We start from the raw sequence: 24,822 nt of genomic DNA, 5'->3' as shown, positions 1-24,822 counted from the left end.
GTTAAATGTGGAATGATAGCTGGTGAAGGATAGATGTTGCACTGGTAAAGAATATAGGGCTCGGCTGCGCCGGCCGCGTGTGCTCCGGAGGGGCCGCAGGGAAGGGGGACGCGGCGCCATGGCAATTTGCTGACTTGTGGATAAGTTTGCAGTACATATAAAATTAAAAATGCTAGAATAGGGCAAGATGGCGGAAGAGTAAGACGTGGAGATGACCTTCCTTCCCACAGATACATTAGAAATACATCTACACGTAGAACTGCTCCTACAGAACACTCACTGAACGTTGGCAAAAAAGGTCAGACTTCCCAAAAGCTCTGTGGATGAAAGGCTCTTTGTGCTCCAGCCAGGCATCAGGGCTGTGCCTCTGAGGTGGGAGAGCCAACTTCAGGACACTGGTCCACAAGAGACATCCCAACTCCACGTAATACCAAATGGCGAAAATCTCTCAGAGATCTCCATCTCAACATCAAGACCCAGCTTCACTCAACGACCAGCAAGCTACAGTGCTGGACACCCTATGCCAAACAACTAGCAAGACAGGAACACAACCCCATCCATTAGCAGAGAGGCTGCCTAAAATCATAATAAGGCCACAGACACCCCAAAACACACCACCAGACGTGGACGTGCCCACCAGAAAGACAAGATCCAGCCTCATCCACCAGAACACAGGAACTAGTCCCCTCCACCAGGAAGCCTACAAAACCCACTGAACCAACCTTAGCCACTGGCGACAGATACCAAAAACAACAGGAACTATGAACCTGCAGCCTGTGAAAAGGAGACCCCAAACACAGTAAGATAAGCAAAATGAGAAGACAGAAAAACACACAGCAGATGAAGGAGCAGGGTCAAAACACACCAGACCTAAAAAATGAAGAGGAAATAGGTAGTCTACCAGAAAAAGAATTCAGAATAAGGATAGTAAGTATGATCCAAAATCTTGGAAATAGAATAGACAAAATGCAAGAAACATTTAAGAAGGACGTAGAAGAACGAAAGAGGAACCAAGCAATGATGAAAAACACAATAAATGAAAATAAAAATACTCTAGATGGGATCAATAGCAGAATAACTGAGGCAGAAGAATGGATAAAATGGTGGAAATAACTACTGCAGAGCAGAATAAAGAAAAAAGAATGAAAAGAACTGAGGACAGTCTCAGAGACCTCTGGGACAACATTAAACACACCAACCCTCGAATTATAGGGGTCCCAGAAGAAGAAGAGAAAAAGAAAGAGACTGAGAAAATACTTGAAGAGATTATAGTTGAAAACTTCCCTAATATGGGAAAGGAAATAGTTAATCAAGTCCTGGACACACAGAGAATCCCATACAGGATAAATCCAAAGAGGAACACGCCAAAACACATATTAATCAAACTGTCAAAAATTAAATATAAAGAAAACATATTAAAAGCAGCAAGGGAAAAACAACAAATAACACACAAGGGAATCCCCATAAGGTTAACAGCTGTTCTTTCAGCAGAAACTCTGCAAGCCAGAAGAGAGTGGCAGGGAATACTTAAAGTGATGAAGGAGAAAAACCTACAACCAAGATTACTCTACTCAGCAAGGATCTCATTCAGATTTGATGGAGAAACTAAAACCTTTACAGACAAGTAAAAGCTGAGAGAGTTCAGCACTACCAAACCAGCTTGACAACAAATGCTAAAGGAACTTCTCTAGGCAAGAAACACAAGAGAAGGAAAACACCTACAATAACAAACCCAAAACATTTAAGAAAATGGGAATAGGAATATACATATCGATAATTACCTTAAATGTAAATGGATTAAATGCTCCCACCAAAAGACACAGATTGGCTGAATGGATACAAAAACAAGACCCATATATATGCTGTCTACAAGAGACCCACTTCAGACCTAGAGACACATACAGACTGAAAGTGAGGGGATGGAAAAAGATATTCCATGCAAATGGAAATCAAAAGAAAGCTGGAGTAGCAATTCTCATATCAGACAAAATAGACTTTAAAATAAAGACTATTACAAGAGACAAAGAAGGACACTATATAATGATCAAGGGATTGATCCAAGAAGAAGGTATAACAATTGCAAATATTTATGAACCCAACATAGGAGCACCTCAATACATAAGGCAAATACTAACAGCCATAAAAGGAGAAATTGACAGCAACACAATCATAGTAGGGGACTTTAACACCCCACTTTCACCAATGGACAGATCATCCAAAATGAAAATAAATAAGGAAACACAAGCTTTAAATGATACATTAAACAAGATGGACTTAATTGATATTTATAGGACATTCCACCCAAAAACAACAGAATACACATTTTTCTCAAGTGCTCATGGAACATTCTCCAGGATAGATCATATCTTGGGTCACAAATCAAGCCTTGGTAAATTTAAGAAAATTGAAATCATATCAAGTATCTTTTCCGACCACAATGCTATGAGACTAGATATCAATTACAGGAAAAGATCTGTAAAAAATGCCAACACATGGAGGCTAAACAATACACTACTTAATAATGAAGTGATCACTGAAGAAATCAAAGGGGAAATCAAAAAATACCTAGAAACAAATGACAATGGAGACACGATGATCCAAAACCTATGGGATGCAGCAAAAGCAGTGCTAAGAGGGAAGTTTATAGCAACACAAGCCTACCTCAAGAAACAGGAAACATCTCGAATAAACAACCTAACGTTGCACCTGAAGCAATTAGAGAGAGAAGAACAAAAAAAAGCCCAAAGCTAGCAGAAGGAAAGAAATCATAAAGATCAGATCAAAAATAAATGAAAAATAAATGAAGGAGACAATAGCAAAGATCAATAAAACTAAAAGCTGGTTCTTTGAGAAAATAAACAAAATTGATAAACCATTAGCCAGACTCATCAAGAGAAAAAGGGAGAAGACTCAGATCAATAGAATTAGAAATGAAAAAGGAGAAGTAACCACTGACACTGCAGAAATACAAAAGATCATGAGAGATTACTACAAGCAACTCTATGCCAATAAAATGGACAACCTGGAAGAAATGGATAGATTCTTAGAAATGCACAACCTGCCCAGACTGAACCAGGAAGAAATAGAAAATATGAACAGACCAATCACAAGCACTGAAATTGAAACTGTGATTAAAAATCTTCCAACAAACAAAAGCCCAGGACCAGATGGCTTCACAGGCGAATTCATCAAACATTTAGAGAAGAGCTAACACCTATCTTTCTCAAACTCTTCCAAAATATTGCAGACGGAGGAACACTCCCAAACTCATTCTACGAGGCCACCATCACCCTGATACCAAAACCAGACAAAGATGTCACAAAGAAAGAAAACTACAGGCCAATATCACTGATGAACATAGATGCAAAAATCCTCAACAAAATACTAGGAAACAGAATCCAACAGCACATTAAATGGATCATACACCATGATCAAGTGGGGTTTATTCCAGGAATGCAAGGATTCTTCACTATATGCAAATCAATCAACGTGATACACCATATTAACAAATTTAAGGAGAAAAACCATATGATCATCTCAATAGATGCAGAGAAAGCTTTCGACAAAATTCAACACCCATTTATGATAAAAGCCCTGCAGAAAGTAGGCATAGAGGGAACTTTCCTCAACATAATAAAGGCCATATATGACAAACCCACAGCCAACATTGTCCTCAATGGTGAAAAACTGAAACCATTTCCACTAAGATCAGGAACAAGACAAGGTTGCCCACTCTCACCACTATTATTCAACGTAGTTTTGGAAGTGTTAGCCACAGCAATCAGAGAAGACAAAGAAATAAAAGGAATCCAAATCGGAAAAGAAGAAGTAAAACTGTCACTGTTTGCAGATGACATGATACTATACATAGAGAATCCTAAAGATGCTACCAGAAAACTCCTAGAGCTAATCAATGAATTTGGTAAAGTAGCAGGATACAAAATGAATGCACAGAAATCTCTTGCATTTCTATACACTAATGACGAAAAATCTGAAAGTGAAATTAAGAAAACACTCTCATTTACCATTTCAACAAAAAGAATAAAATATCTAGGAATAAACCTACCTAAGGAGACAAAAGACCTGTATGCAGAAAATTATAAGACACTGATGAAAGAAATCACAGATGATACAAATAGATGGAGAGATATACCATGTTCTTGGATTGGAAGAATCAACATTGTGAAAATGACTCTACTATCCAAAGCAATCTACAGATTCAATGCAAGCCCTATCAAACTACCACTGGCATTTTTCACAAAACTAGAACAAAAAAATTCACAATTTTTATGGAAACACAAAAGACCTCAAATAGCCAAAGCAATCTTGAGAATGAAAAATGGAGCTGGAGGAATCAGGCTCCCTGACTTCAGACTACATTACAAAGCTACAGTAATCAAGACAGTTTGGTACTGGCACAAAAACAGAAATATAGATCAATGGAACAGGATAGAAAGCCCAGAGATAAACCCACACACATATGGTCACCTTATCTTTGATAAAGGAGGCAAGCATATACAGTGGAGAAAAGACAGCCTCTTCAATAAGTGGTGCTGTGTAAATTGGACAGATACATGTAAAATTATGAAATTAGAACACTCCCTAACACCATACACAAAAATAAACTCAAAATGGATTAAAGACCTAAGTGTAAGGCCAGGCACTATCAAACTGTTAGAGGAAAACATAGGCAGAACACTCTATGACATAAATCACAGCAAGATCCTTTTTGACCCAGCTCCTAGAGAAATGGAAATAAAAACACAAATAAACAAATGGGACCTAATGAAACTTAAAAGCTTTTGCACAGCAAGGGAAACCATAAACAAGACCAAAAGACAAACCTCAGAATGGGAGAAAATATTTGCAAATGAAGCAACTGACAAAGGATTAATCTCCAAGATTTACAAGCAGCTCATGCAGCTCAATAACAAAAAAACAAACAACCCGATCCAAAAATGGGCTGAAGATCTAAATAGACATTTCTCCAAAGAAGATATACAGATGGCCTACAGACACATGAAAGAATGCTGAACATCATTAATCATTAGAGAAATGCAAATCAAAACTACAATGAGATATCATCTCACACTGGTCAGAATGGCCATCATCAAAAAATCTAGACACATTAAATGCTGGAGAGGGTGTGGAGAAGAGGGAACACTCTTGCATTGTTGGTGGGAATGTAAATTGATACAGCCACTATGGAGAACAGTGTGGAGGTTCCTTAAAAAACTAAAAATAGAACTACCATATGACCCAGCAATCCCTCTACTGGGCATATACCCTGAGAAAACCATCATTCAAAAAGAGTCATGTACCAAAATATTCATTGCAGCTCTATTTACAATAGCCAGGACATGGAAGCAACCTAAGTGTCCATCATCGGATGAATGGATAAAGAAGATGTGGCACATATATACAATGGAATATTACTCAGCCATAAAAAGAAATGAAATGGAGGTATTTGTAGTGAGGTGGATGGAGTTAGAGTCTGTCATACAGAGTGAAGTAAGTCAGAAAGAGAAAAACAAATACAGTATGCTAACACATATATATGGAATCTAAGGGAAAATAAAGGTCATAAAGAACTTAGTGGCAAGACGGGAATAAAGACACAGACCTACTAGAGAATGGACTTGAGGGTATGGGGAGGGGAAGGGGTAAGATGTGACAGGGTGAGAGAGTGGCATAGACATATATGCACTACCAAATGTAAAATAGATAGCTAGTGTGAAGCAACCGCATAGCACAGGGAGATCAGCTCGGTGCTTTTTGACCACCTAGAAGGGTGGGATAGGGAGGGTGGGAGGGAGGGAGATGCAAGAGGGAAGAGATATGGGAACATATGTATATGTATAACTGATGAACTTTGTTATAAAGCAGAAAGTAACACACCATTGTAAAGCAATTATACTCCAATAAAGATGTTTTAAAAAAAAGTACAAATGATAAAGTAATTAATTTAATAAAAAATATCTTAATGTGACATTTAATTATGAGTAGTAGGTAAATGATTGTCTTAAAAAAAAAAAAAAAAAGACCTGCTATTGTTAACTCATTAAACTGAGGAAGGTACCCACATTTCCCTCTCATCTGAAAATCAACATATTGTGTGTGTGTGTGTGTGTGTGTGTGCATGTGTGTATACACATAAACATATACAGATAATTGAAATAGCTAAAATGCAAACACGTCCATAGACGTGCACATATGCATAGAATAACAAAAATTTTTTAAATATGTCTTCATATTTTATCCTTCTTCTTCCCCAAATACCTTAAATAAAATCAGTTGGTATCTGTTCATCCAGTAAAAAAAAAAAAAAAAAAAAAAAAAAAAAGAATATTGGGCTCTACCTGGGGGAAGGGGGCCTAATGAAGGTTTTTATTTTATTATTTTATTTATATCTTTGTGTTTTAATGATCATGCTAAAAGTTTTGATAAGTTACTTTGGAAGTAATAAGCTGGTTAAGTAGGATTTGAGACAGACTGGAGGTAGGGAGGTCATTATCTAGTTTATTAATGTGTTGTCAGGAAAAACGGTCCATTTGATAAATACGTGAATTACTCCAGGTCTGCAGGCATAAGATGATAAAGCTTCAACTGAAGTAGTAGAAATGTTGATGTAAATCAGACAGTCCCTGATAACTGATTAACTATAGAGAGCAGAGTAATTCTGACAACTAAAGTTTGAAGTCAAGTTAGATGGAAGTACTAATAGTAGGGTATAGTCTAGATATTAACAGTTTTTTTTTTTATAGTAGGAAATATAATAACCTGTGTTGAATTATAGAACTTTTTATTTAATAATTATACCATGTATTTCAGCCTAGAAATGTTTAATCCCAGAAAAATAGGATTTTTATATTTCATATCTAAAAGGTGCTTTTTTCATATGGATAATTTGTTCTTTGAGGAAATAATATATGCATAAAAGTTAAATTTTAAAAAATGAGTGCTTTAGAGCATATTTAATTTTTTCAATTACTTTCTTTTGTATTTCTTAAAATAATAAATTAAGGATTATTTACCTGTCCTGGGATTTTTTCTTCATCCTGTACACTAGAGAACTAGTTCCAAACTTCAGTAAAATCATAAATAAAAATCACATATTAAGAATTAAAAGTATGTCAGAATTTTATGCTTATATTTTAAAAAGTCACTTTTAGCACATCTCATCATTAATAGGTTAAAGGTGGGAAAAAGGGTAGAAGAAAGAACACCAATTTTGGAATTACACAGATCCCTAGATTTAAACTCTACCTTAATTTTAACTACTTACTAAAAGGTAAAAATTAAGAAGTTTCTTAACCTCTGTCAAAATCAGAATGATCAAGAATATATTCTCAACCTAAATTTGCTGTAAAATGTAAATGAAATTTTGTATATAATGGTGCTTGGAAGTTGGTAAAGTACATGTCATTCGGGGGGGGGGGACAAGATGGCAGAATGGGAAGATCCTGGGCTCCCCTCCTTCCACAGACACACCAAAATTACAACAACACATACAGCAACTATTTCTGAGAATGACCTGAAAACTATCAGGAAAGATTTTCCACAACTAAAGATAAAAAGAGGAAGCCACATTGAGATGGTCAGGAAGGGTGCAGATGCAGCATGCCTGGGACCCGCACCCCCAACACTGGAAACCAGGGGCAGGAAGGATATCACATTTGTGGTGGTCCTCCCTGAGAAACAAAGGCTCCAATCCCTACATGAATCTCCTGAACCCTGGGGACTTGCACTGGGAAGACAAGCTCCCACAATGGTAGACTTTGAAAACAAGCAAGCTTATGTCCAGGAGAGGCAGAGGGCTATAGGAAACCAAAATTTGCTCTTAAAGGTGCATGCAAAACTCACTTGCTCTGAGGCCCAACACAGAAAAAAAGCACCTGAGTCATACTGAGGAGATTAATTGATTAATTTTAAGGTGTGTTTCCGAGGGGTTGGGAGCTGTTAGAACTTTCTCTGGGTATAGAGGAGCTGGCAAGGGCCAGTCTTTTTTTTTTTTTTTTTCCATCATCCTCTACCTAGCTGACCCTGTGCTGGTAGGTGCCATTTCTGACTCTCCCCATGTAACTTACTTGCACAACTCAACCCACCCCAGGTTCACCTGTGGACCTGACAAAGGCAGTGTTCCTCCAAAGTGGCCACCTACCAGACCCAACAACCACTTTCAGCTGGCAGCAGAGACCATCCAAAGCAGCTCCTTTCACCACCAGTCCTGGCAGGAACACTTGACTGGCAGTACAGACTATCCAAGGTGGCTCTCCACCCTGACAGACTTGGCAGGTGCCCTTGACTAGCACTGATATTCCCCTGAAGGTGCTCTCACACCAGGAGCCAGTCACACACAACAGAGTGCATGCAACATTTGTGGCAAGACCTTTCAGCCAGATGCATGGCAGGCCAGTCCTACACACTAGCTATATCCACAGCAATCACAGCCCAACCACATCAAGAGGGCACATGCAGCCCACACAGGGGAAAATCCTGGGGCACCTGGTTCTGGCAACCAGGCAGGAGAGTGCTACTGGGTCCGATAGGACACCTCTACTCAAAGCCACTCTTTCAAGACCAAGAGATATAGCTGATCTACCTAATGCATAAGAACAAACACAAAGAGTTAGGCAAAATGAGACAAAGGAATATGTTGCAAATGAAAAAACAAGACAAAGCCTCAGAAAGAACAAAAAAGCTAAATAAAATGGAGATAAACGATCTTCCAGGAAAAAGAGTGCAAAATAATGGTCATAAAAATGCTCACTGAGCTCAAGAAAAGATGAAGGAACACAGTGAGAACTTCACCAAAGAGATAAAAATATAAAAAAGAACAAATTAAAACTGAAGAATACAATAACTGAAATGAAAAATACACTAGAGGGAGTCAACAGCAGATTAGATGTTGCAGAAGAATGGATCAGTGATCCGAAAGACAGGCTAGTGTAAAAGACCCAATCAGAATAGTAAAAAGAAAAAAGAAACCAAAAGATGAGGATAGTTTAAGGGAGCTCTGAGACAACACCAAGCACACTAACATTAGCATTATAGGTTTCCCAGAAGAAGAGAGAGAAAAAGGGACAGAAAACCTGTTAGAAGAAATAATGGTGAAAACATCCCTAAACTGGTGAAAGAAACAGACATCCAAGTCCAGGAAGCACAGAGAGCCCCACAGATGAACCTATACCATGACAAAATTATATAATCATCTCAATAGATGCAGAAAAAGCTTTTGCCAAAATTCAACATTCATTTAAGATATAAAAACTCTCAACAAAGTGGGTGTAGAGGGAACATACCTCAACATAATAAAAGTTATATATGACAGTCCCACAGAAGCATCATACTCAATGGTGAAAAGTTGAAAGTATTTCCTCTAAGATCAGGAACAAGATAAAGATGCCCACTCTTTCCAGTTCTATTCAACATATTATTGAAAATTCTAGCCACAGCAGTCACACAAGAAAAAAGAAATAAAAGGCATTCAAATTGAAAGGAAGTAAAACTGTCACTGTTTACAGATGACATGATACTATATTTAGAAAACCCTAAAGACTCCACCAAAACTATTAGAACTAATGAATTCAGTGATATAGCAAGATAAAGTACAGAGATATGTAGTGTTTTCATAAACTAATAATGTTCTATCAGAAAGATAAATGAAGAAAACAATGTCATTACAACAGAATCAAAAAGAATACCTAGAAAAATTTAACCTAAAGGGTGAAAGATCTGTACTATGAAATCTATAAGACACTGATGAAATTGAAGACAACACAAAAAAATTGAAAGATATACTGTGCTCATGAATTGGAATAATTAATATTGTTAAAATGTCCATACTACCCAAAGCAATCTATGGATTCAATGAAATCCCTACCAAAATACCAATGGCATTTTTCACAGAACTAGAACAAATAATCCTAAAATTTGTAGGGAATCACAAAAGACCCAAATAGCCAAAATAATCCTGAGAAAGAAGAAAAAGACTGGAGGTATTATGCTCCCTGATTTCAAAGTATACTACAAAGTTATAGTCATCAAAACAGCATGGCAGTGGCATAAAAACAGAAACATAGATCAATGGAACTGGATAGAGAGCTCAGATATAAACTTACACTTATATGCTCAATTAGTCTATGACAAAGTAAACAAGAATATACCATGGGGAAAAGACAGCTTCTTCAATAAATGTGTTGGGAAAGTGGGCAGCCATATGCAAAAGAATCAAACTGGATCATTTTCTTACACCATATACAAAAATAAACTCAAAATGGATTACAGACTAAAATGTGAAACCTGAAACCATAAAATCCTAGAAGAAAATGTGAGCAGTATGCTTTTTGACATCAATCTTAACAATATTTTTTTGTATATGTCTCCTCAGGCAAGGGAAACAACAGTAAAAATAAACAAAAGGGACCACGTCAAAGTGAAAAGCTTTAGCACAGGGAAGGAAACTATCAAAAAAACAGAAAGGCAACCTACTGAATAAGAGATGATACTTGCAAATGATATATTCAATAAGGGGTTAAAATCCAAACTATATGAATCCAAATCATAGAATTCAATATCAAAAACACAGCCTGATTAAATAATGTGCAGAGGACCTGAACAGACATTTTTCCAAAGAAAACATACGAATGACCAGAAGACACATGAAACAATGCTCAATATCACTAATCATCAGAGAAATGTAAATGAAACTCACAAGATTTTGAGATCTTACACCTGTCAGAATGGCTATCATCTAAAATACAACAAATAGCACATATTGGTGAGGATGTGGAGAAAAGGGAACCCTTGTATACTGTTTTGGGGAATGTAAATTGGTGCAGCTACTATGAAAAACAATATGGAGTTTCCTCAAAAAATTAAAAATAGAACTTCCGTATTACTCAGCAATTTCACTTCTTGGTATTTACCTGAGGAAAATAAAAACACTAAATCAAAAAGATATATGCATCCCTATGTTCATTGCAGCATTATTTACAATAGCCAAGATATGGAAACATCTTAAGTGTCCACAGATAGATGAATGAATAAAGAAGATGTGGTATACATATACAACCAAATAATACTCATCCATAAAAAAATGAAATCTTGCCATTTCAAAAGCATTGATGAATCTAGATGATAACATGCTACGTGAAGTAAGTCAGACAGAGAAAGACAAATATTCACTTATATGTTTACTCTAAGGAAAAAATCAAATGAACAAACAAAACAAAAACAGACTCATAGATACAGAGAACAAATAGCTGGTTGCCAGAGGAGAGGGAAGTGGTGGGTTGGGTAACATAGGTGAAGAGAATTAAAAGGAAAAAACTTCCAGTTATAAAATAAATGTCACAGGGATGTAATATACTATATAAGGAATTTAGTCAATAATACTATAATAATATTGTATGGTTATATATGGTTACTAGAGTTACTGCAGTCATCATTTCATAATGTGTTTAAGTGTGAAATCACTGTTGTACACCTGAAATTAATATAATATTGTACATCAACTATACTTCAATCAAAATATGTATATAAATCATTGATGAAATAATCTTATCATTCCCAAATGATCAGTTACTGAGGATAAATAACAGATTCACAATAATTGTTTTTTCTTGAGGGGTACTTCTGGGAAAATTATTCAGGTAATGGCAATCTTTTGTTTACAGTTTGCCTTTAAATTCTTCCAAAGATTATAAATAAAGGAGAATTTCATAGTTATACAAAGTTTATATTAATAAATAGTATATATACATACACATACATGTGATTTTTCATTTTAGATATTTACTAAAATTAGCTGAATAGGTTGTAATTTAAGTATGGCAGATATTTACTGAAAACCTACTCTAAGTAACAATTCTTTCTGATGTTAAGAATGTAAAGTTCCTGTCTCCAAGTTACTTATAATTTAGAAAAGGAAATTAATCTATTATATTAGAACAAATATGCTCATGAATTTATACTTGTAGTTCTGAATATTTGTTAACAATGCCTCAGGTCCAAGATATGTATTGATTTCTATTTAAGCTCAGGCATGAATTTGAATTGTATTTGCTATGGGAAGAATATGTAAGGATTCAATCAAGTTGTTAGTGAGTCATCATCTACATTGTAATCAGAACTGCTCTAACTTATTACTTGATATAATATAATACTTTGAGGTAGAATTATTATCTTCATTTTAGAGATGTGGAAGTTACATGTGAATATAGTATTACCAAATTTGTGAATATTCAAACACTATCAAACCATGGAAACATCAATGGTATACTTTATATATATGTAAAAAGTGGGGAAATGTCAGGTTTACTAATAGTTTAATTCTAAACAAAATCCGTAGTCTCCAAAAAGTATAGGGCATAAAACAAGTAAAATAATCTATGGAGAAAAATATCAGGATACAAAAGAAAAAGGAGGCTTCTGCTTGTTAGAGAATGGAAGACACACCAAAGTGCCCTCTAATTAAAATACCAGTGAATCTGGGCAAATTGCAACAATAACATTAATTTTTTGCATTGCTGGATTGAAAGTAAGAAAAAACTCTAAGAAAACAACTTCAGCTGAATAGCTGAAGAACAGTGAGGTAAAACCTGGCATAGAGTTTGCTACCTGAGTACAAAAGCCAGCATTTCCTTGGAGTGGGTGTCCACACCTACAGTAAGATCTAGAGCATCTGTCTTGGGCCTAACATGAGGTGGGAGAATGGTCCAGAGACTTTGCATTAAGCCTGGAGCGTTGAAGAGGGTTGCCAAGGCTGTATGTCACTGGTGGCCCTGGTTCTGTGCTAAAGCTGACTCTTGCTTGCTAGAGGAAAGTGTGAAAAGATTTTAATGTAAAATGGAACCCGAAAATATGAAATAGATAATCTCACGCATGCTCCCTGAGGGAGATAACACAAGAACCGAGAGACTGATTTCCCACAAATGCCTGATTTAAAGACCAAAATTTACCAATGACCATCTGCCAAGAATCTCTCCCCATCCTCAAGCCAATAAACTAACTTCTTGGATTCTGGCTGGAGTCTGCCCTCTTTGCATTCCTTGCCCATAAATACGGCCTGCCCCAAACCCTCAGTGGACCAGCCTGTAGCTTGCTACAGTTTGCATTTCTGGAATTACAATTCCTCTGCTCTTCCAGAACAAACTCAATTTCTGGTAATCCCAGCTTGCCTCAGTTTACCTCTGTATTTAGGTTGACAAAATCATGTCCAATTAGGACCTGAAAGCTCCACAGAGTAATGAAATTAACTATAACTTCAAAATAATCTTACCCAACACTCAAGGAATCAAACTAACATGAATGAGACTTGTCAGAAACAACAAACAATAGACTTAGACTCTCAAGCTTTTAGATGTTGGAGTTATGAGCTGCAGACTATAAAATAAACCTGTGAAATATTTAAAGAAATAGTAGATGAAATTTTTCAAAAAGCACATAAGATGAGAACATCAACAACATTATCATATATATCTCAAAAAAATGTGAAGAGAAGTTTCATAAATGGACAATGTTGAAATTACAAATTTGCAGGGGCCTCTGCTGTTAAGTATGATGGATTAGCTTGTATCAAATGAACTATCTCCACAAGAATAACTATAAAGTGATAGTCTTATAATACAAAATTTAGCTGTTTAAAGACATTAGAGATTAAAAAAGATATCAAACACTTAGGAGGACGAATCCCAGATAGAAGGGATGAGAATTGAAATGAACCCAACATCCTTTGCCATTTTCCCCTTGGGAAATGGCTGATTCACAGGCAACACTAGGCTGAGAGTCCTTGAAGTACTTGTTGGCCCAGGCTTGTTGGTAGCCTTATGCGACTGGGGAGACACTAACTGTAGTTCAGGGCAACCAAGGTAGTCAGGATTTTAGACTCAGAAAACAGAATGACAAGGCATCATTGCTTGTCTTCTGGGCACTTGCTAATTTGTAAGACATATACAAGGAGAGACAGAAATCCAGGCAGAAAATGGAAGCTAAGATGCTAAAAATTAGATAGAACTGGTTCTTCTGAGGTGAAAATAAAATGGCATTCAGGGCCCAATAAAGACCAATGGCCTTGATATACATACTGAAAGCAAACCAGGAGTAGGGCGACCCTCACAGATAGTACATCTTAGCCTCAAATTATCTAACGCTTGTTTGGAAGAAGGTGTTTTGCTCTTACTTAAGTGTCTGTCAAAAGGAAAGTTATCTCTGAGAGAACTTAAGGTTGTCCATAGCCTCTCTATATTCTCATACACAGTATTCATCATTCTCTCCAAAATTGCCAGGTATGCTATGCTACCTACTAGATGTTTACAGCAAACTTGTAAAATATTTAAATTATTCCTCATAAAATAGACAAAATGAGAAAAGCACCTCATAAGCTATTTCTATTGAACTTTATGCCAAATACTGTAGGCAATTAGTTCAAGAAACTGAAATAAAATATGCAATAATTGGAAAAATAGGGAACTAATATGTCACTCTTCAGCAGTCTATTTGATGATTAAATACATAAGAAATTGAAAATACGAAAACATTCAATTTCATTACTAAAAGGAGAAATATAATGTAATGACAAGAACATGGGGTTCATTATACTATTTTTTCTACTATTATGCAAAAATTTTTAATAATAAAAAGGTTTTTTAGACAGAAAATTTGTTGACAAGGCCCTAAAAATGGCACTATTTCCATAATTTAGTGCTACTATAAATTCTTAAAAACTTTCAAGAAAGAAGTCAGCTCATATGTCGCAAAAACTTTACCTTCCCACCCAGTAATTTTTCAGCCAGTTATCTGCATAAACACTCAAAGCTTAGGAAACACTCTTAATGTATGCAGATACTAATGATGGTGTTATTTATAGAAAATAAAATGGATTATTCCACCAAAGTGTTTGATAATAGGATTAAGCTCAAGTAAACCCTGGCATTTTTAGATTAGAATTAGTAAGGTACTTGAAATGATGTATTTAAAAAATTTAATGAAATATAAATTTACACATATAATATAATTAATAAATAAAAGCAACAAAATAATAACTCTTAGGTATGTTAATAAATCTAAATATACCTATATTTAGACACCAGAGTGAGAGAGATGAAGACAATTGTAAATAGGTAATCTCTGTATAAATGTAGATATAGAGTTATGTCTGTATAAAAACATGTACAGGGGTTCCCTGGTGGCGCAGTGGTTGAGAAACTGCCTGCCAATGCAGGGGACACGGGTTCGATCCCTGGTCTGGGAAGATCCCACATGCCGCGGAGCAACTAAGTCCGTGAGCCACAACTACTGAGCCTGCGCGTCTGGAGCCTGTGCTCCACAACGGGAGAGGCCACAACAGTGAGAGGCCTGCGCGCCGCGATGAAGAGTGGCCCCCGCTTGCCGCAACTGGAGAAAGCCCTGGCACAGAAACGAAGACCCAATACAGCCAAAAATAAATAAATAAACAAATAAATGTATTAAAAAAAACCAAACATGTATACACACACACACACACACACAAACACACACACACACACACATTTACAGAGAAATTTGGAAAAGAAAATATGCCACTCTGTTAACAATAGTAACAATGATTATATTTAAGTTATAAGCTCATAGTTGGTTTTCCTTTTCTTATCTATACTACTGTATATTTACCAGATTTTCAATATATGTTCATAATTAGAATGAAAGAAAATGAATTTTCAAAAAATACAATTTCTATGAGTACAAAACCAAATTATTTTTATTTGCGTGGAATTTTCTAATAATCAACCAACATCAGAAAATAAATCCAATAGAGACTTTTTGATACAAATATTTTCCAGTAACCAATATCACCAAATTTTATTTCATAGCTTACATGAATCATACATTAGTGTGAGACATTTCAAGCACTTGAGAATAAGCAATTAGTGTTTTACTTTTAACTCAACCTTCTAAAGGATTTATGATGATTCCTATGTGATTTGTAATAAAATTCTTACCAAAACGAGAGCATATTTATTGATGCAATTTACTGCATTGTTTTAAATCTGCATTTGATTTCAGTTGAAAGCATTTAAAAAATTTGTTCTCCTAATAAAAGTAGTTTTTAAAAATTTATTGACTTTTTTCCATATTTAATTTTATATGTCCCCTCATTTTTCATTCATAGTAGAACAAACATGAATAAATATATTAATCATTTTAATTGGCCTTAAATATGCTATAAATTACTACATTGTTAAAGACTTATTTTTCAGTATTTTCCAGTATGGCAGCGAATTAAATCATACTTTCCAAGAGATACTGCTAACTTTGTTTATGACTTGATTCTTTTCTCTCATATGATTCATGTGATTCCCAACCCTTGAATGTTGTTTGTATTGGTATAAAAGGCATTTAATTTCCACATAATGCTATTCATATAAATGCCACTGATATGAATATCTTGTTGTCCTATCTTCTTCCCTATGTCACATCACTATTATGTCATAGAACCACTATAGTCCATGCCTCGAAAGTTCCTAGATGGCTTGGCCTTAGTCCATAATGTGATAAGGAAAGTCAGACCAGATTGCGGCTGAGTTCTCTGATGGTCTCTTTGGCACCGAACAAACATGTTGGAATGCTGTGTATTAGTTTAACCTCTTTACAGTTAATCATTGTAATTGTTACAGAAACACAATATAGTATTGAGAAAGGGTAAATTAGACTAGAGATTTTAAGTGACATTCCTGGATTTGAACAGGCATCTCTCTGATTGCAAAGACTACTTTCTTCACTCGGAACATCACCTACTTTCTATGATGTCTAGATTTCAATTCAGAATCTATCATGCTTAGCCTTTCCCTGAAATCTGCTGTGTCTTTCCTCTACTACCATGTGGCTTTCATTTCTCCACTGCCTATATTTCAGCCATAAAGGATTTCTCTCCATTTTTGAAGATGTCACACTTCTTTAGCTGTAAACCCTCACATTTGATGTATCTCTAGTCTGGAATTTACCACCACACCTACTCTGCTGCTCCAGTAATGTGTTAAACTAATGCCTAATAATTCTTTAGATTTCAGCTAAAAACAACAACAAAAACAAACACTTTCTCTGTATTTCTCTACTTTTCTAGACTAGACTAGGTTGGCTCCCAAGCATTATACTGATTGGACTCGCAAGTCCATTCTTGTAACACTCATTTTATTCACAAATATTTTGTTTACTATTTGCTTTCTTAGAGTAACATGGAAGCTCTGTGAAGTAAGGGTAATATTCATAATGTTCACAAGTTCTTAACACAGAGCCAGCACAAAATAGATGTGCAAAAAGTGCATCATTATAGGATGCATGTATGTGTGGATATAAGAAGAAAAGAGGGGAAAGGAGAGAAAAATGCTCTGAATTTTCTTAATATTTACAGAAAATCTGCAAGGATTGTACTCATAGTTTATCAATCCCATAAAATATCATCTGAATCCCAGTAACTGTGGAGCTGAGGAGGAATTCAATAAAATGTTTATATAGCCTTATGAGGCACAATATAAATATGTAAATAATTTCAAAAAACACACTAAATATTGCATATCATTGTATTGTATTATAACATATTGTATTATATTATATTGTATTGCATTATTTTTCAAATTAGTCATGCAAAGTAAATTCCAATGTTTTGCTATATTTTTTCTTTTGATTTCCCTGCCTCTTTTTACATTTTAATTTTCCTCATTACCTTTCAAGAAAAAAACCCACAATTTTAAGATAAAATCTTAATGCCTATTTAGACATAGCACAAGTTAATAAGGTGTAGAAAACGCCTTTTAAGCAGTAAAAGCACAATGCAAATACAAGGGATTAACTTGAAAATGTCCTAGTTGTTCTTTAAATCTCTTGAAACTGGTAAAGTTTCTGTTGCAGCAGGAAAAGTAGGTTCTCTGAGGTTTGGTAATGTCAGATTTTTATCTAAGTTATGGGATATATTTAATGTCCAATTCCTAGAGGGCTGAGGATATGGTAAGAATTCCTAAAATTTCCTTCATTATTTTTTTCTATTTTATTGCTGATTTAATCAGGAATATCTTTTTAAACCCCTTGTTTTGTCACACTCTTTTAATCTTCTGGACTACTGGATAAATGGAACAATAGCTAAATAATTAGTAGTGTTCAATTATAAAATGAAAGATTCAGAATCCCTAAGAAAGTTCAATTTCTTAAGAATTTCTTCAGTCTCAAAAGACTGCTGTGTAAGATTAGAGAAATTCAAATGCTGGCAAAGAACTTAACTCAATAGACCCCCCCTATACTCATATTCTTTTATGCTATGGCAATTGTATTTAAAGTCGTTAAATTTAAAAATTTAAATTAGTCATGTCTTTTGGCTCTTCATAGCATAGTGATTTTTATACTAATGTTAATTTATTGTTTATTGTTCAGTCCTAGTCACTGGCTGGTCTGATTTCATCAATGTTCTTTATTTTTAAAATGATATGTGCATATTTACAAATGGAATTGATCTTATACAGGCGTTTGTTTTGTAGAATGCAGTGTTCTTGAAAAGCAAATGTCATTCATTTGACCTTAAAATTTGATAAGCATATATAAAATCACTGTCCTTTTATTGATATTTACTTTTACAGGTAAAATGAACTTATTAAAATGTTACAATAAAGTTTGCATGCTTCTGCTCCAAGAGATGGCAAATTATATCATGTGCCGCATGTTATTTAGTATCTATTACTCTCATAAAGACAACATGGATACAGGTAAATAGATTTGTTTTCTAAGCTTGAAAAACATTCTTGGGGACATTTCAATATAATTTCTGGCTATTTTTGAGAGAGATTTGTATCTAAGATATTTTGTTTCACCACTTTATAAAAGAGGGTGTTAAAGCACTATATCTTTTGGGGGAGAAATTTTTGACATGATCTCTTAAATAATAACATTAAAGAAGGAGCTAGAAGTGGAGAGAGACAGGGAGGGAGGGAGATTGATGCCATTTCCTTAGTTCTTAAAGTGCCAAGTCATTTACCCTTTTTAACTAATAGTTAAGCTCTTGAATATGTATGTTAATATTCTAATGCTCATTTAATGTGATAATCACTAGAAATCAATAGCCCAGCAAATAGGAGTAAACCTTCAAAAAATTAAACTAGTGAAAATCATTTTATAGCCACAGATATCTTTTTTTTGTTGTTTATTTATTTATTTTTGACTGTGTTGGGTCCTCATTTCTGTGCGAGGGCTTTCTCTAGCTGCGGCAAGCGGGAGCCACTCTTTATCACGGTGCGCAGGCCTCTCACTATCGCGGCCCCTCCCGCTGCGGAGCACAAGCTCCAGACGCGCAGGCTCAGCAATTGTAGCTCACGGGCCCAACCGCTCCGCAGCATGTGGGATCTTCCCAGACCAGGGCCCGAACCCGCGTCCCCTGTATCGGCAGGCAGACTCTCAACCACTGCGCCACCAGGGAAGCCCCAGCCACAGATATCTTCTTGACAAATAAAAAATAGGAAATGCGTGTTGTTCTCTACTGATTACCTGAATTGTTTCCCTTTGCCTCCTATTTTGGGATCTCACTTCACAGTAGTTGAGGTAAGTTCTGTTGCTTCCTCCTGATTCTTTAACAACAGAGTTCCTTTAATGGAGCTTGAATATGTGGTCACACTCTATGGTTGCCAACTGTATTTTTTACATGTATATTAAATGTATTATTATTAAATGATAATTATGTAACCTATTAGACACAAACATAGGACACTTACATTATTTGTCTTGTGTACTTGTCCAGGAAAATTAAGACACATAAAAAAGACTGAAGAGAACAAACATTCATGGAGATTTTCCCACTAACGATAGAAAAGTAAGAACAAAACCTTCGAATGTATGTATTTGGTTTTAAACAAATCATTCACTTCCTTGTAAGAGCAAAGTTGGTAAAAAAAATTTTTTTTAATTTGAAAATGATACCTGCAGTAGTCAGTACACCCATTTATAATTGTCTACTTCTTTGTCTGGCTTCTGTATGAGATTCTAAACTCCTCAAAAGCAGAGACTCGCTTCTTCATAATATTACTCTCAGCAAGCATGTGGCTGGCAGATTACATTTCCTTTAGTTAGAATAGAAATACATTTTTCAATATATCCAACAAATTATTTGGTCCGTGTTTTCTAAGTACTTTTAATCTTTTTTTTTCATTTCATATGAAGTCTTGTACATAATGCATGAGATAAAAGATTTAAAGATGAGTAAGAAGCAGAAGCAGCAACTAAGATTGAAAAACAGGAAAACTGAGAGGTGTCTTAATTTTTCCCTAAATCTTAAATCTTAATGAATAAAGCTGTGATTCTGTGAAGTTTGTTGGTATTACGTAGATTACAACAGTAAAATCACGTCATGGTATGATACAGTGTGTGTATTACTAAAGATCTAGAACTAAATACCTTTGTTGTTATCCATTCCTCCCACCGCATACAGAGTTCCAACTGTAGATTTTCTAGGTTTAGTTCTTGGACTTTGCATTAAAGTTCTTCTTTCTGGCAATAGATGGTATTTCATTGCTTCCAGAATCAGCTTTTGACATTCCAGATCATTCTTAAATAATGTATGGTTTTCTAGGTCAGCCAATATCTGTGAATAATGCACAATCACTGTTAATAATGATTTTTATAGAGATGAGCATAAAGCATCAAATGAAAAGTAGATTAGTACCTATGATATTACCCCTATACTGAGAGGGATGCAAAATATAATACGAATTAATTACACTGACAAATAAATATGAGTAAAATGCATGGCTTCCAAGAGAAACAGAATGGATATTATTTTTGATTCCATATTATTTATTATCATTGTGCCACACAGAGTATAAAGGTACTTGTAAAGATCATTTTTTCAATTCCCTTTCCTTTTTAAGAAAGCTGTTCACAAGTCAAGTATAGTTGCCTATATGGCCATAAACATGTCTGGTGAAGTAAATTAAAAAATAAACCTCAACAAATTAATTCCTAACAAGCCTACCATAAACATTCACATATTTACTTTAAGATGTTCCAAGTATAGTTTAAATCCCTTTCAAACTAAAAAAAACTCAATAAAAATAAAAATTTATGCTCGTAACATCTTTTTAATTATGTGAGCAGTTGAAAAGCTGTACATCAGGCAAAGTAATAGCTTCCAGCAGTGAAACTAAAAAAAATTTTACCAAAACTCCAGCTGAGGAAATAATAGAGTGAGACCAGAGTTTTAAGTTCTATTACATCTCTCTTTTACTACAGAAGGTTATCACCTCTACAGATTATTTTCTGTACATTTCTTTGAACATAACCAGAGTATCTTTAATTTTCCTCTTTCTCTGTCCGTCTTTAGATTTTCTTTTTCCTTGACTCTTTCAGTATCACATTCTCTTTTTTTGTTCATGAATCCTGTTTTACTTCAAGTGAGTTAAATCTGTCATATGGATTTAGAAAATTAATAAGTAGAAAATTTAACATTGACTCACTGACCTTTTCTTTTACATTGATAAGACACTGTACCACATTGGTACACACATTTATTGAGTGAATAAATTAATAAATGATATATATAATTAATTGATTTTAACACTAAAATTTGAATCTTAATTATATAAAGTTATTTAACCATTGTAATGCATAAATTACTAGTGGAGGTGGCAGAAAGAATTTAAAAACACATAAGATACTCATATATATAAGAGGTGGGAAAGATAACAGAATGGCTCTGAGGCTGAATAAGGAGTGTAATGTATTAGAATTATCAGATGCTTTGGAATATAGAAGGGAAGATGTTTAATTAAGGTCTTGCTTATGCTTCTCTTCTTATATATTAAAACTTTAGTTGCCTTCCTACCCATTTTTTTCTTTTTTAAGGGACTACTATTTTACCTGTAAGATATTAATGAATAGAAACCTTAATGAAATAGAGTTGGGGGCTCAGAGGGGGAGCTCTCATACTCTGAGACAATAGTAGAGCCCAACAAAAAGAAGAAAGACTCCTCTTCTTTCCTGGCAAGGACTCAAACCATGAGAAGCCAGGAACAAACTCATTTGTTTGCTTAAGGGAACTATTATAGTTTTTAAAATTCAATAAGATGATATATACATTGATGATAAAGCTGAAGCTAAAAACATTGATTTTATCATCTGTTTGAATAGCTAAATATTTATATATTTCTAAACACTCATACAATGTATATAAGGACTATTTCAAAATTTTTATGGATAATATACAATTATAAAGAAAATGTAAGGAATCCTGTAAAAATAAAGTATCAGAGGAGAGTCAACTCTGAGTGCCTAGGTTTAAAATACTTTCAAGTAATAATTTCTAAAAGGAAATGAATTTCTCACTGTTGATAGATGTATGCATAAAAATATATTACATATTATTTATTTTAAAGTACGTTCTAGAACTTGAAAAAGAATATATACATATATATTTATAACTGAATCACTTTGCTGTATACCTGAAACTAACACAACATTGCTAATCAGTTATACTCCAATTTAAAATAAAAATTTAAAAAAGATGCAAATTCAAAAAAAGAAAATAAAAAAGAACTCCTTAGAGCTAGAACTTAGATCTCAGACTCCCTAGACCTCACTGCATGTGTGGCTGTCCACTTGGTCTTGAGTAAGGCTTGTCTTAAGTTTCAAAATCTCCATTTATGGGCAAACACCTCCTCTCCAGGTTTCTTCAATGTCCACCTGGGCCTCACATGTCTGCACGTATTATAAATGGTTAAGAAACAGAGAAGAAGCCAACAGATCACAAACTTTTACATAGAGGGATCAGCAGAAGGATCAGCCATTAGAAAGACAGTGAAGTTGGTTTTGAATGAGTTTAAAGCATCTCTGCTTCATTCTCTCTCCAACTATCCAAAACACACTTCCTGGGGCTCATGAGTAAGGTGGGCTGGCACTCCTCCCCTGGGCCCCCTTCATCCCATCACGAGGCTGCCAAGTTTGCTCTGTCAGGAATCACACCCACCGACTTCTCCCTGTTTAGTATCTCAGTTCCTCCATCCCCAAATGTCAACTGTCTAATCTGATGAACAATTTCTAAATGTGAGAACGCCTTACTCAGGAAACACATGGTTTATTTAACTCGAGCCTTCTGAAGACAGTGCCCCTGTTTTTCTTGCTTCTCCCAATAAGAATCAGCTCATAGCAAGCCAAAAAAAAAAAAAAAAAAAAAGATCTGGAAGATATACAATATAAAATTAAAACTTGTACTTTATTTCTGTAAAATGGCGAAGATATTCTGTACTTAAATGATATTTTCCATTTTATTAACAAATCATTTTGTAAAATTTCTTAACTTTAGTGTACCCAATCATTTGACAAAATTCTTTATTTTGAAAAAAATTGAATTCTTCATAATCTCTGTACTTATTACTGTGTGTTTTCAAACTATTACTTGTAACTATTTCTCACTTATGAGTACTATATGACTTGTGTCTGTATTTCATCTCCCCTGACACTTTTTAGGATTATTCCATCCCAAATTCAAGCACAAGTTCAGAATAATAAGATGGTTAAGCTGTCCTTTAAACCTGAACTATCTTTAGATTTTCTGCAATGATCCAAAATTAACACAAATTTTGCTCCTCCCTATACAATGGAAGTTAGTTTTGTTTTTTACATTCTTAAATTTTTGAAGAAACTTAAACTACTGTAACAGTTCCTCTGCTTGTCCCACTTAGAAAAAATATCAATATGTTTCAATAATTATATACTACTTTGAAAAATACTCATGTTTATGTACAAGAATTTGTACAGTAATTATCTATAAATCAGATTTTATTCTTAGGATATTATATACCAATACCCTTTCCAGTCAAAGATAATCATAGTACAACTTAGTTTACAAGGAAAAAGCCCTTGGAAGTTTGTCAATATCTTCACTGTTAGTTATGTTCTTACACTTGGGATAAAAATTGACTATGTCCCTATGAGTTAATTGTGCACTAAACCTCAAGAAAAGATCTCATCATGTGCAAAATAATGTTTCAGAATATTTTGTCATGTAGAAAATGTGTCAGAAATAAGAATATCCTTAGACTTAATATGAAAGACAGCATAGGGTGTATTAACGATTAACACTGTGTAAAATTCTAGGAAGCTGATCCATCCGAGGATCCATGTCAGCTAGGCAGTCACTTTGCAAATATGATCTATCTCCCTATAACATTGGTAGTTTATCTTTGTGAGTAAATAATGACCATCAAGTTGTAGGGTAAACCTATAGCTGCAGAAGAGAACTGGGTCAATAAACATATATGCAAATCTTTTGTATGATATTCAGAAATGACTAACATAAAAACTAAAATAATTTATCCCTTAATAGCTAGAATACTCAATAGTAACTTTGTTAGTCCCAGTTGCCAGAAATGTTATAAATTTTTAATTAGAATAAAGATGTTCTTTGAAATTGTTTATATTAAACATTATTACTTTATTTTTGTACATTCTTCTTAAAATTTACTGGCTTTATCACTAACTTCACTTTAATTAGGAAAAAATAAAAAGAAATACAATTATTTAAACAATATATCTTTCAAATGACCATTACATTTGTTATTAAAATACAAATAATTTGATTGTTAATGGTTTGAGGAGTTGAACCACATATTAGCAACATAAAAATATTTCATGTGGAGGACCTTCAAGATGGCAGAGGAGTAAGATGTGGAGACCAAATTCCTCACCACAAATATATTAAAAATGCATCTATATGTGGAACAACTCCTACAGAACACCTACTAAACGCTGGCAGAAGACCTCAGACTTCCCAAAAGGCAAGAAACTCCTCATGTACTTGGGTAGGGCAAAAGA

General features: G+C 34.7%; 1 protein-coding gene across 1 annotated transcript in view; it reads right to left on the bottom strand.

Moving 5' to 3' along the window:
- KLHL1 (kelch like family member 1) overlaps positions 1-24,822 on the bottom strand; it is a 424,255-nt gene that overhangs the window by 95,162 nt on the left and 304,271 nt on the right. The window contains exon 6 of the mRNA XM_082434833.1: positions 20,410-20,596. Within this exon, the coding sequence (XP_082290959.1) occupies positions 20,410-20,596 (187 nt within the window). The remainder of the gene's footprint in view (positions 1-20,409; positions 20,597-24,822) is intronic.

Source organism: Balaenoptera physalus, assembly GCF_965194825.1.
Source record: "Balaenoptera physalus genome assembly, chromosome: 18".
In the NCBI taxonomy this organism is placed as follows: Eukaryota; Metazoa; Chordata; class Mammalia; order Artiodactyla; family Balaenopteridae; genus Balaenoptera; species Balaenoptera physalus.
The sequence above is the reverse complement of the archived record's forward strand: the minus strand, read 5'-3'. Positions and strand labels throughout refer to the sequence as shown.